General features: G+C 41.2%; 1 protein-coding gene across 4 annotated transcripts in view; it reads right to left on the reverse strand.

Annotated features, from left to right (window-relative positions):
* The window catches only part of Cluap1 (clusterin associated protein 1), a 70,488-nt gene that overhangs the window by 55,576 nt on the left and 1,133 nt on the right, over positions 1 to 13,779 (reverse strand). For 2 of the 4 annotated variants that reach the window (XM_004627825.2, XM_023711872.1), the window contains exons 2-6: positions 11,817 to 11,928; positions 10,197 to 10,281; positions 8,770 to 8,949; positions 7,782 to 7,877; positions 3,457 to 3,540 (exon numbers count right to left, since the gene is read on the reverse strand). In XM_004627825.2, the coding sequence (XP_004627882.1) occupies positions 3,457 to 3,540; positions 7,782 to 7,877; positions 8,770 to 8,949; positions 10,197 to 10,281; positions 11,817 to 11,928 (557 nt within the window). Of the gene's footprint in view, positions 1 to 3,456; positions 3,541 to 7,781; positions 7,878 to 8,769; positions 8,950 to 10,196; positions 10,282 to 11,816; positions 11,929 to 12,402; positions 12,434 to 12,502; positions 12,588 to 13,779 lie in introns of all 4 variants that reach the window. The other 2 variants (XM_023711873.1, XM_023711874.1) reach the window with 2 other exon arrangements.

Raw genomic sequence — 13,779 nt, forward strand, 5'->3', positions numbered from 1 at the left:
ACTGGGGATTGAACTCAGGACCCTGCACTTGCCAGGCAGGTGCTTATTCTACTGAGCTATCTCCCCAGCCTGAAAACTATATTTTCATCAAAATAAATTTTTTGAACTTAGAAACAGTCCTGAACTCACAGACAAGCTGGGGTATAATACGAAGCGCTTTCTCCTGCCCTAGGTGAGAGTAGATGCATGAGTACAAATGGCTGTGACGGGCTGTGAGCACTGGTCTGCAACCACCACAGGCCCTCAGGCCCATTCAAGTTCTTCTGACTCGTCCCACTGAAGCCCTCCACAGCAGACAAAAGGCATCACAGCACTTAGCCAGCAAGTCTGTGTTCCACCAGTCTGGAAGACCGCCACTTTCCTTGACTTTTTTAAAATTTTTATTCTTTGTCTTTTTGAGACAGGGTCTCACTACGCAGTTCAGGCTGGCCTTGAGCTCACTACTGTAGCCGAGCCGGACCTCAAGCTCACAGCGATCTTCCTGCTTCAGCCTCCAGAGTGCTGGGATTCCAGGCATGGGCCACACACCCAGCAATGATATTCTCACTTCTGAAGAGTAGCACTCCCGGGGGCTTCTGGAATACCAGCTCTAGCTTTGTCTGATTGCCAGATTATGCATCTCTGCAGGAACATCACAGAACTATCAGGCGTCAGGATCTCAGTTTGAGTCACTGGTGATGTTCACTTAATCACGGGCTTAAGGACAGGCTTCTGCATATAAATTACTCTTTTTCTCTTGGTAATTGCTAAGTATTTTGTGGTAAAATATTCTGAAATTTTTATGTCAGTATGAACACATGGTTTTCTAATTCATTCATTTAGCTACACTGTAAATTTTATTTTATTTTGTCACTTAAATCATCCTTGGCTTGGCCAGGGAAAGTCGATTAAACTTGTTCCATGTCTCTCTGACAGATTCTGTTCATTCTTTGAATGTTCTTATTTTCTGCTCATACTTTTCCTGTCTCAGCTCTGGACTTGGTCATTTTCCCTAAGAGTGTGGTTCCCGCTAATGAGAAACAATTTAGAAATGAAGATCCAAGCCACAGATGGTGGCACAGGCCTGTAATCTCAGCACTTAAGGAGACTGAAGCAGGAGGATCACAAATTTGAGCCCAGTCCAGGAAACTCAGTGAGACTCTGTCTGAAACTAAAAAATAAGGGTTCCAGGCACAGTGGTGCATGCCTAAAATCCTAGCACTCAGGAGGCTGAGGCAGGAAGATCGTTGCAAGCCCGAAGCTGGTCAGGGTACATAGTGAATTCAAAACCAGCCTGAACTACATAGCAAGATCCTATTTCAATAAAAAAAAAAAAAAAAAGTAAAGGGCTGTAGATGTAACTCTATGTAAAGGTCCTGGTTTTAAGTCTCAATACACAAATAAAGCATCACTAGCAGGCAGGATCTAGAGGCCGAGTATGTTCAGAGCTCAGCAATGACCACGGGTACATCAGTGTTAAATAAATGATGTATCTCGGGGCCAGGGAGATAGCTCAGTAGAATAAAGCACTTGCCTGGAAAGTGCAAGGTCCTGAGTTCAATCCCTGGTACCGCCAAAAAAATAAATGATGTATCTACACACGTACATCATTCCCTACATGTATGTGAACATATATCAAAATTTATTCCTGTACCTGTCTACACGTTAAAAGCCAGTTATTTAACCAACAGTTCCAATTTCAGATTCATTCTAACTTCCTTTCCTCATTTATAACTCTCTTTTTTAATGGTAAGGAATTTAGCTACTACACTCTGTGTGTGTATGTTATGGTGGACTGAACCTTTGAACACAGCCACATCCCTGACCACTTAAATTTTTTTGAGTCAGGGTCTCATTAAGTTGTTAAATCTCCCAGGATGGGCTAGAACTTTTGATCTTCCTGCTTCAGTCTCCCAGAGTACTGGGATTGCAGGCTTGAGCCATCCGGCCCACCTGTCAATCTTATCATTCTTAATATAATAATCTGTTTGATTTCCCTGGAATAACCAACCTCCAATCTCTGCTAACACAATCCTCCTATTCAGGGAGACTCTGATCCCCTGCTAAAGGTCACCCAGAAAATTTTGCTAATTAGCGACAAAGAAGTTTTTTTAAAAAAACCTAAGATTTTTTCCCCCGGTACTAGGATTAAACCATTTGCGGAACCAGGGATTGAACTCAGGCCCTTGTTCTTGCCAGGGAAGCACTTATTCCACTGAGCCATCTCCCTGGCCCCTGAACCAGGGTTTTTTGCACTTAGTATAGTCCCTTTACATTTAAAAAATTTTTCTGAGATATTATCTTGCTAAGTTACTAAGTTGTCCAGGCTGGGCTTGAACTTACACTACTCCTGCCTCAGCCTTCCAGAATACTGAGACTGTAAGTGGTATGCCACCTTGCCTGTCTTACAATTTTGTACAACTCACAACAAAGTCTCGTTTTACGCCTATTCCCAATTTACATACAGCCCATCTGCTTCTACATACAGGGTAAAGTAAGTCACTAATGATGGCTGAATACTAACTGTGCACTCAGAACCATCTCTAGCCTAACCTGCTATAGCTAGTGCACTAGAACCCCTCGCAGCTGACACTGCCATGCTCCCACTGTACAGGTGACAAAAGCCAGGACAGACAGGAAGAGCAGGAGCTCACAGTGAGATGTGAATCCAAATATTCTGAGCCCAGAGGCCTTCTTCTTTTTCTTTTTTTTCTTCTTTTTTTTTTTTTTTTTGGCGGAACTGGGTATTGAACTCAGGACCTTGCACTTGCCAGGCAAATACTTATTCTACTGAGCTATTTCCCCGGCCCTCCCAAAGACCGTCTGATCATAACTGAATTCTTTAGGTGAGAGGAGCAAATAGTAACTGATAGCATCTGAGTAAAGGATGGAGCTCCTTCTATTTGTGCTGTTCAGATTAGTGGAAATCTGAAAAGGGGCTGGGGCTGCAGCTCTGGCTTGCCTAGCACATGCAAGGCATGCTCCATCCTCAGCACTGCAGGAGGGAAAAAGAAAACCTGCAAATTATTTAAGTATGCAGGAGTAAGAGATCAGCTTTAAAAAAAAAAGTGTGGGTTTGGGATGTAGCTTAGCAACAGAAGCTCCCACGCAGTTCAGTCCCCAGCACAAGAAAGGGAGGGGCAAGGGCTGGGGAGATAGCTCAGTGGAATAAGTGCTTGCCTGGCAAGTGCAAGGTCCTGAGTTTGAACCCTGGTACCACAAAAAGAAAAAAAAAGGGGGGGGGAGGCCGTATTTACTAAAATGTTTGAATTAAAAATCTTTATATTATTAAAACTAATGAATTTTTAGTAACATGAGAAAAACTGCAGCATTCCAGACCTTGGTATCTTACAATATCCTCTTAAATCACCCTGAAATATCTGTTACTAGTCCTAGCTTGATCTGTCTTGTACAACCAAGAAATTCCTTATATTTTTAAATTCTAGATATAAAAAATTAAAAGCAAAGTGACCTTACCAAAATCTCTTTTACTGCAATTCTCATCACCTTTTCGGTCTCATTTATTTCCAGAGGTCTGGCAATTGCTTCTGTTCTCAGTTCCTAAGGGAAAAAAATAAAGCTATTTACAAATATTTCCAGAAATGCAGTTTTTAAAATAAACGTTCCTCACTATAGATACAGATTATAGGCTAATTCTCCTAAATTTCATTAAAGGTGCTGGGAATGTGGCTCAGTGGTAGAACACATGCTTACTATGTGCAAGATACTAGATCAATCCTTGGTATCAAAGGAATAAAGAAGTTTCATTATAATATGGATCTCTGGTACAAAGTCACCTCTTTAATCATCTCTCACAAACATCCTCCTCCTCCACCTGAGCTCAGGTGCTCCTTTGCAGTTTAAAGTCTCATGTGCCAGTCTCTCCAAAGGCAGACCTGAAGCTAGCGTTCCACATTTGCTTCTTAACCTGCACTCTGGTCAGGGGACTTCAAAGCCCAGAACAGCACAGTTTGCTATCTAAATTTCCATTGACCTCTACAACTCTTTTGTACAATTAAATATCTCCAAGGTGCCTATCATTTGACAAATGCCCACAAAAATTGCCACTATAGCCCTGCCTCTTGCATTGATCAGCCTATCAAGGGGGAATCTGTCAGTGCCTTATTAGTAATGAAAGCTTCTTTCTTTCTATCTTTCTTTTTTTGCACCAGGGATCAAACTCAGGACCTTATGTTTATCAGGCAGGCACTTATGCCACTGAGCTATCTCTCTGGCCCAGCAATGAAAATTTCTTTCTCTCTCTCTCTCTCTCTCTCTCTCTCTCTCTTTTGGCGGAACCAGGGATTGAACTCAGGCCCTTACGCTTGCCAGGCAAGCACTTATTCTACTGAGCCATCTCCTCGGCCCCTGGAAATTTCTAAGACATGAAATTTTAATATAGATGCAGTTATTAAGTTGCTTAGACTAAATATATCACTCCCACAAGCATATGCTGAAATCTTAACCTGAAATGTAATGAACTAAGAGTTGAGTGAGGTCTTTAGCAGGTAATTAGATCATGAGGGTGGTAACCCCATGGATGGGATTAGTGACCTTAGGAGAACAGACCTGGAAGACCAGGCACGGCTGTACATGCCTGTAATCCCAGGAATGGGTGGCTCGGGCAGGAGGATCATCACAAGTTTGAGGCCAAACTGGGCTACACAGTGAGTTCAAAGCCAGCCTAAATTGCATAGTGAGACTGTCTTAAAAACAAAACAAATGAGGATATACCTCGTTGGTACTGCACCTGCCTGGCAAATGCAAGGTTTGATTCCTGGTACAAAAAAAAGAAAAAGAAAAAGAAAAAAAAAAAGACCTTGGAGAGCTCCCTCACCCTTCTGCCATGTGAGGACATAGCAAAAACTCACTGTCTCATTGGGCATAGTGGTATAAATCCATATTCCTAGCTATTTGAAAAGCAGGAAAAAAAAAAGTAGAGGAAAAAGGATTTCAAGTTTAAAGCCAGCCTGAGCAACTTAGCAAGACCTTTTCTCAAAGTAAAAATTTAAAGAAAGGCAACAAGAACAAGGCCTGGGTTCAATGCCCAACACCACAGAGGTAGGGGGAGCACTGTCTATGAGGAATAGGTCCTCACCAGATATTAAATTTGCCAGTACACTGATCTAGGACTTCCTACTCTCCAGAACCGTGAAAAAAAAAATATCCAGTTTTCAAATCAAAAAGTTTGTCACAATTTATTGTAGTGGCCTGAACAGAGTAAGTCAAACTTGAGATTCTCCTGCTTTGGCCTCCCAGACTGCTGGGATTATAGGTGTGTATCACTATACCTGGCTCTGAGAGCACCTTACCAAACCTCATCCATATTTGCCTTATCCTGTGGCATGCCTTATCACGTCCACTGGTTGAAAACTACACTATCAAGGGATTCTGGCTTACACAGAAGGAAGAGCTTTAGGCCTTGCCTGTGCTTGGCACTGATTCTCAATAATAGCTTATTCAGTGCTTGAAAAACACATGTGGAGGGGCTGGTGAGATGGCTCAGTGGTCTAAAGCACCTACTTAGAACAAGCTTAGCAAAGCACAGGGACCACGGTTCAATCCCCAGCACCTCATGCCAGCCAGCCCCGCCCCCTGGTGGGCTGAGCTGGCCACACACACACACATAAATAAATAAATAAATAAATAAAATTAAAAAAAAAAAAAACATGTGGGATAGGGGCTCCTCCTCAGACCTTGACTGCATGACTGCAAACATTTGAGAAAAACCATGTTCAGAGGCCATATTTTCCTTGGGAACAGGTCAGCCATGGACTACTTATCACTCACTGTAAGACAATGGAAGAGCCCCTGGGGGATGCTGCGAAGTCTCACGATGAATCTATGTCTCCACTGGTACCTAGCCAGTGACCAGCTCCTATCTCCAGGTCTCTCTCGAGTGCATGTACTACTTCATGGTGAGCAGAAAACACAGAAAGCCTGAAGTTGCTTCGTGAGTCTCCTGCATTGGTAGGCAGAACTTAATGGCAGTTTTGTTTTGCTACCCACCCTTCACCAGGTGGCAAGCTCTAGGTCAGTATATGAAGAGAGGGACAGTGACCTGGCATCTGACAGTCCTACTTTGTTTGCTTCCTGAGTACAAATGAAAAGCAGAAGAAAAAGTACCATTATGCTACAGCAACCAGAACACAAGCAAGACAGTGACAGAGTGGTCAAAGCTGACATATCTGGCAGAAAGTAAAATAAATTCTATTTAATATAAAATCACTAGCACATATGCTTCAAATGCCATCAATCTACTACATTTTTTTTAAAGAGTTCCCTCCAGGTGTAGTGGTACACACTGTAATTTCAGCCCTCAGGTGGCTAAGGGAGGATTGCCATGATTTCAGGGCCAACCTAGACTACATAGTGAATTCAAGGACAACTAAAACTCCACAGTGAGGCTCTATCTTAAAAATACATACATACATACATACATACAATCAAAATAATGTAAATCAGTAGTGCCAGGTGTTCTGGCACATGCCCGTAAACCCAGTACTCAAGAAGCTAAGGCAGGAGAACTGCTGTGAGTTTTGGCCTGCCTAGGGTACATAACAAGTTCAAAGCTAGCCTAAACTACATAGTAAGCCTCTGTTTCAAAAAACAACAAAAACCAGTACCTCCCAAATTCTGCTTCTCATTAGCACCTCCTGGTGATCTTTCAACCATGATGCCTGCTCTCAGGCACAGGCACACTAACTCATGGGCAAGAAGAGAGTCTCGATATGGGTGAGTCTGTGTAGTAAAGGTTAGGAAACACTCTCAAAGGCTGCTTGCATGGAGTGGAGCATGCATACTCCTTGACTGGCACTGTCTGGAATAAGGACTGAAAAGAAGTTTCCAGATACGCAAACCCCAACTGCCTGGGAGTGACTAGCATGTTGATCCCAAACTTGCCTGTATGTCAGAATCACTTGGGAGAATTCTGAAACTCCCAAAGCCAGGTCATATTCCACAATGATAACATCAGAGTAAAAGCCAGGCTTTTAAGAGACTGGTTCTTAATGATCCCCACATTAGCTGAATATATTGGTCCATACCTGTAATCCTAGCACTATGGAAGGCTGAGTCAGGAGGATCATAAGTTCAAGTCCAGCCTATTCAACTTAGCAACTTAGTGAAACCCCATTTCAAAATAAAAAGGATGGGATGTAGCTCAATGTCAAGGTCCTGGGTTCAAATCCCAGTACCACATACACAAAAGATCCTAAAGTAAATTCAATGAGCAACATGAAAAAAGCACTGTAATTAATAATGTCTGCCACAGACACAAGGGGAGTCTCAGTGATATGTCACCTATTTGCCATTCCTCAATTAGAAGCTAAGGATACTAAAACCTGTGCCATCATTTATAGCCATAACACCTAATACTTTATATCACTTTATTTATTTATCTTAAAACAGGGTCTTGCTACGCAGTTCAGTCTGTCCCTGTGCTCACTTTTGTAGCCCGCCAGCTGGTCTAGAACTCGCAGTGATCCTCCTGTCTCAACCTCCCAAATGCTAGGATTACACATGTGTGCTGCCACACCTGATTCTGGGCCAGCAGGGCATGCCTGAGGTTCCTGGGGCTGGCAAGGCATGCAGTGCTGGGGATCAAACTTGGGTCCTTGTGTTTGCCAGGTAGGTGCTTACACCTATGAGCTATCTCCCCAGCCCCTATATCACTTTAAATTGCAAACATTATCTCTTTCAATCAGATGTAGCTCAAGAAAATGAAACCTAAAAAGCAAAATACATAGTTTAAAAGAAAACCTGGAAGAAAAAAACTGCATTCTTCATCTAAAACAGCTTACCCTCAACTCCACTTCCTTTCCCAGCAAGTCATACAGAAATGCTCCTTTGGAGGTGATTTCAGAAGCAAGCTGCCTGGCTGCTTTCAAATCTGCAATCTGGAAGGGAAATACCATGACGGGAACACGTTCAGTAGCTGGCCTAGTCCCACCAACGGCTGCCTTGAGGTGGGACACAGCACTGCAGAGTATGTGTTTCTCCAGCTCCCACTTGCACTGTACAAGAAGGAGCTCCCAGGACACCTGCTTAGGAAACCTTGATCTTCCAGGGCACTTTATCTCTAAAAAAATCAAATGTCAAATTAAACTAAATCCACAAAGAAAAGGTATACACAGGAAAAAGCTGACACGTTTCCTGTTTGAAATAGGTTACAATGATGCCCTGACAATAGTGGGGTAACCAAGTGAAGGGGTACTCTGAGGGACACATTTTTAATGGCTGGGATCCAAAATATCCCCCCAAAGGCTCATGTTGAAGGCCTGGTTGCCAGCTGATGGGCTTCTGTGTTGGGGACCACAAATTCACAATTGCTAGTTTTACATACCTCCCTAAGAGATGAATGGAGGAAGCTTGGGATTATTAAGACATATGTAAGAATGTTCCACACTAGGCTTTCAATAAATAGTTACAAATGAATTCATTGTGATTTTCCTTTTAGCTCCATTCTGATGAGCACAAAACTGACTGCCCTTAGTCAAGAATAAGCAACGAAGTGGTTCTATGATCACCCACCCCTCATTCCCAAGTCTAAGAAATAAACACTCCCTTGCTACAAGTGTTTGAAGCAAAAAAAAAAAAAAAAAACCACTTGTGCCATTTTGGGGGCCTGCCCCTTAGCTCAGTTCTTTAAGTGGCTGCTTCAACAAAGCAGTCAGGCTCAGGTTGCTGTGGTTCGATCCCCACAACACAAGCCAGTCAGTCATGCCTTGAAGGCATTCGGAGAAAAAAAACAAAAACAAAACACTTCTACAAGTGTTTGGTTGTCCTTACCTTGGAGCTAAGGTCAAACTTGAACTTGCTGATATCTTCCTCTCCTACTTTAGAGCCCTCCATCCCTTTGGTCTTCATAGCATTATAAAGGACGGACGTGATCTTCAGCAGCTCTTTCACCGCATACCCATCTGCTTGGTAAAGCTTCTTAGTATTGAGTTTTATATGTGCCTTTGTGGCCTGTTTTAAGGCAAACAGAACAACAAAACCAGACATGGTGGCACATGTTTGTCATTTCAGCATTCTAGAGGCTGAGGCAGGAGGATCACTGTAAGTGTGAGGCTAGCCTGGGCTGTACAGTGAGTTCAAGGCCAGCCTGAACTGTACTGTGAGGTTCTGTCTCAAAAAACTAAACAAATAAAGCAAAAATAATAACAACAATAGTAATAACAAAGAAAACAGATTAAGAACTCTACCTTTTAAAGTCTAAACCAAATCCCAGGTAAGTAATTTGTAAACATCTCTGTCAAAAATTGAAAGAACCAAGGGCCGGGGAGATGGCTCAGTAGGATAAGCGCTTGACTGACAAATGCAAGGATCTGAGTTCAATCCCCAGTTCTGCCAAAAAAAAAAACACAAAAACTGAAAGAACCTTATAGTATTATGAGTAAAACTCCTAAGTGACACAGTACATTGTTAAGTATAGAAACTGGTACACCAATTTGGTAAGACACCAAAATTACAAATGAACATTTTTTGATCCAATAATTCCAATAGGAAGAACTTAACGGATATAATTACACATATGCAAAGTGATACACATAGGTTATTTCTTTCTTTTCTTTCTTTTTTTTTTGTGGCGGAACCAGGGATTGAACTCAGACCCTTGCACTTGCTAGGGAAGTGCTTATTCCACTGAGCCATCTCCCCGGCCCCCACATAGGTTATTTGTTACAGTATTATTTCAAAGAGCAAAAGTTGGAAATGACCAAAATACCTACTTAGATAACAATACCTTAGGTAAATTACATAAATTACGGCATATCCGTGTAAGAATACTAGTCAAGGGATTGGGGAGGAAGCTCAGTGGTATAGCGCCTGCCTGACAAGCATGAGGCACTGAGTTCAATTTCTAGTATAAAAAAATACATAAATAAATACAATAAACAAATGGGTTGTGGTGGAGCTCAATTTTGTATGGCAGAGGCCCTGGGTTAATCCCCAGTACCTAACTTAGTTAATTTCACTAAAAATAAACAAAAATCTTAATATATAGTGAATTAAAAACAAACTAAAAACAGAAAAACTTTACTGTTGAAATGGCTTCACAGAACCTGGCAATGGGATAGTTGTAAAAAGAAAACTCAATTTGAAAATAGAGGGACCAGGGAGGTAGCTCAACAGCATAAGCACCTGCCTGAAAGAAACCCTAACTAGGATTCACCTCTTTCTGATTGTATAACTTCACAAAATAATCGTGAACTGACCATGAACTGGGCTACTGCCTTAATGAAGAAAACTCGGTCCTGTTCCGTCTCAACATCAGAAGGGATGTCAGTCTGAGGCTCATACCTATTGCAGAGAGAGAGAGAGAGAGAAAGAGAGAGAGAGAGAGAGCACAAACAAGTTCTTTTGCAAAAAGTCCACTATGGAGAAGCAGGCAGGCACCTGAGAGGGCAGTGGGTCTCTAACACAGGACTCCCAGAGTGCCCACTTACAGCCTTGAGACTAACAAAAACTCTAAAAGCAACCCAAATTATCAAGGGAACAAATGACAACCCAAAAACAGATTCAAGTGATTTAAAAATCAAATGTAGGGTTCAGCATACAAAATCAGATCTATCTAAGACCTTGAGGTTTTGTGAGAAGTCATAACTGAAACAATTTAACTAAAGAAAATTTTTGTGAAAATCAGATTTCATTGGTACATTTTAGGCAAATACAGCATATGCATCATAGAGAATTTGTACCTGTACATGATACAACTTTTTTTCCCCATTCCTTGGCCCTCCCTCAACCCCTCCTACTCTCCCCATTTACAAAAGCTTTGTTTCTATGTTTCCCTCTTCTCATTTTTTTGTTTTTTACTTTTCCCCCTCCCTGCTTCCTTCTTCTGCTCTCCATTTAAATACTTTTAACCTACAAAAAAATTTTTAAATACATTTTATTATTCATGTATTTATTTTTGAGACAGTGTTTCACTATGCACAATAGTTCAGGCTGGCCTTGCACTCACTCTGTAGCCCAAACTGGCCTCACGCTCACACTGACCCTTCCTGCCTCAGCCTTCCCAGTGTGGGATTATGGGTATATACCACCATGCCCACGTAAGAATAAATTTTAAAAACTCATAACTGTTACTCTGGCCAACAGCCTTTAACTGTGACATAGACAACAGGGCTAAATAGTTTGCTTTGAGAAGTTACTACTGAAGTTACTTTCTTTGAATCAACTATCATCAGGGTCAGCAGCCTTTGACCTATTTTTGCACAACCTGTGAACTAAGGATTTTTTTTTTTTTTAACAATAAAGATTATGTGACAGGGACCTTGTGTAACCTAAATTTTATATGTAGCAAAATGTAAAATATTTACTATCTGGCCCTTAACACAGAAGGTTTCTGATTCTAAATTACTAGATTTTTTTCACACAAAACCTAAATTACATCTAAGCAAGTACAAGGCTATCGCTGTTATTCTGTGTGAAGAAGCCAAAAAGAAGCCAGCACTACTCTGTTGAGTCCCCTCCCACAGTACCCTTTAAATTTAGCTGGTGTGTGTGTGTATGTGTGTGTGTTTGTGTGTGTGTGTGTGTATGTATGTGTGTATGTTACAAGGTCTTGCTATATTCCAGGCTGGCCTTGAACTCACTATCTAGCCCAGGCTGATCTCAAACTCATGGTACTCCTCATGCCTCAGCCTCCTGAGTGCTGGCATTACAGGCATGTGCCACCAGGCCTACAAAATGTAGCTGATTTTCAACAAGTTACAAATGAGTCTGTCAAACTGTAAAAACTCTTCTTCATAGCAACAGTAACATTTTTCTAGGTGGATAATGATTAAAATCTAGTACTTAACCTTCCCGATTTCAATAAAGGAGGTTCTAACCTTTTCACAAGCCAGAGAAGCACTTCAGATACAAGTCCAAAGTTAGGTGTGCGGAAGTTTTCCATGGAAATATGTCGTGGGTACCCCAGGGCTCTCATCATCTCTATGAAATCTGCACAAGATAAGATGTAATTCAGTCAAATCTTCATCAAACAGCAACTACTTATTAAACATGGCCTCTATTTTCCCAAGCTACTGGCAGTTTAGGAACTATCAACTTTCTAAAAGGTAAAGAAAAAAAGGGAGTACACTTTAAAATTACTAATTTGCTACCTGAAAAACATCCATTTAAGTTCAATGGAAGTACATGCTTTACAGGAAAACTGGGTTGTGGGATTCACTGTGGCTTTTATTTCTCTCTTTGAGATCTTTACTACTCAAAATAATATACCTGGACAGAACAATGGGGCAAGTCAAGTAATGGAGGAATGAACATTATCACATTACGCTATGTACAAATCTGCCAATAAATCTACAAATCTGCCAATTCATAAGCAATACAAAAGGGGGAACATGGTACAAGTGTTATACATGCTGCACTCTGCTTCCTCTGATGTTAACATCTTTTGTACTGCGGTCCATTTACCAAAACTAGGAAATTAACTTCAGTACTATATTTAGCTTAACTTGTTCTAAGTAGGTGCTTTAGACCACTGAGCCATCTCACCAGCCCTTCAGTACTATATTATAAGCCAAATTAGTCATTTTCTCCACTGGAACCTCTTTTTTTGAATCCAATCCAGTATAATATGCCTTATTAAAGTGTCATATCTAAAATAAAAAATAAAACACCTGGCCTTATAAAACATTACAAGGAAAAATATTTTTAAAATTTTAACAATGATTGTTTGCGGGGGTTGGTAAGGAAAGATGAAGTTCAGACTTCTGAGTTGTCTTAGTGAACATATGGGGCCATAATAATAACATCGATTTTAAGGATTAGTTGTTCTGTTCTTGGAGAAATCTTAGTGGCTGAACTACAGAGCAAGATACAGATTTTATTATAAAGCAGACCGATAAATAGTAATACTAGTACATGCTTTTTGTTTTGTTTTGCTTATATGGATGTGGTGGTGCATGCTTGTAATCGCAGCACAGGAAGCTGAGGCAAGAGGATCATTGCAAGTTGAAGACCAGCCAAGGCTACAAAATGAGCTCAAGGTCAGCCAGCATGAACTGCATAGCAAGATACTGTTTCAAAAAGACCAAAAAAATTAAAAAAAAAAAAAATATATATATATATAATTTCAATATGTTTTGTTTTGCTTTCAAAGATGACCTTGAATTTATTAATCTTCCTGCCTCAGCCTCCCATGTTCTGGGATTACAGATGCGAGCCATCACACTCAGCTGTTACTATTACCTGTTCATAGCGTGGGTTGGGAGCATCTCAGGAAAAGCTACCGTGCTGCTGAGGAAGCGTGACTTTGAACACAATGAACACTTGTGGAGTTTCCATGACGTGCCAAAACCTATCCTCAGTGTGCTTTCTGGTGATGTAGTACCTGTCCTCACTCTTCCTGAAGAAAGACATTCAAAGGTCCTAGCAACAGTCACAAATACCTACCTAGGCGCTGGAAGTTAGGTGGGATTCTACTGGACAGGGAAGAGATGAGCAGAAGAAAGCGCAAAGTCACAAAGGGACTCTTGTTTTTGACAAATCTCAATACAGAATGCATAAAAAAAATAAAGCAGCCTTCTCCTCACAGCAAGGCATTGCCTAAAATACCACTTTTTGCTAAGTAGCAGGAGTCAGTCAGTAGTCTTGTTAATTCTGTAGTATTACAGAGAAATGGAGACTGATTCGGATTAAGTTTCTTACTGTACATTGTACTACTGCATAGCATTCAGGATTGTATTCAGAAATTCTCATTGAGGGCTGGTGAGATGGCTCAGTGGTCTAAAGCACCTACTTAGAACAAGCTTAGCAAAGCACAGGGACCGCGGTTCAATCCCCCAGCAC

This window comes from Octodon degus, unplaced genomic scaffold (assembly GCF_000260255.1).
Source record: "Octodon degus isolate 3935 unplaced genomic scaffold, OctDeg1.0 scaffold00021, whole genome shotgun sequence".
NCBI classification, from domain to species: Eukaryota; Metazoa; Chordata; class Mammalia; order Rodentia; family Octodontidae; genus Octodon; species Octodon degus.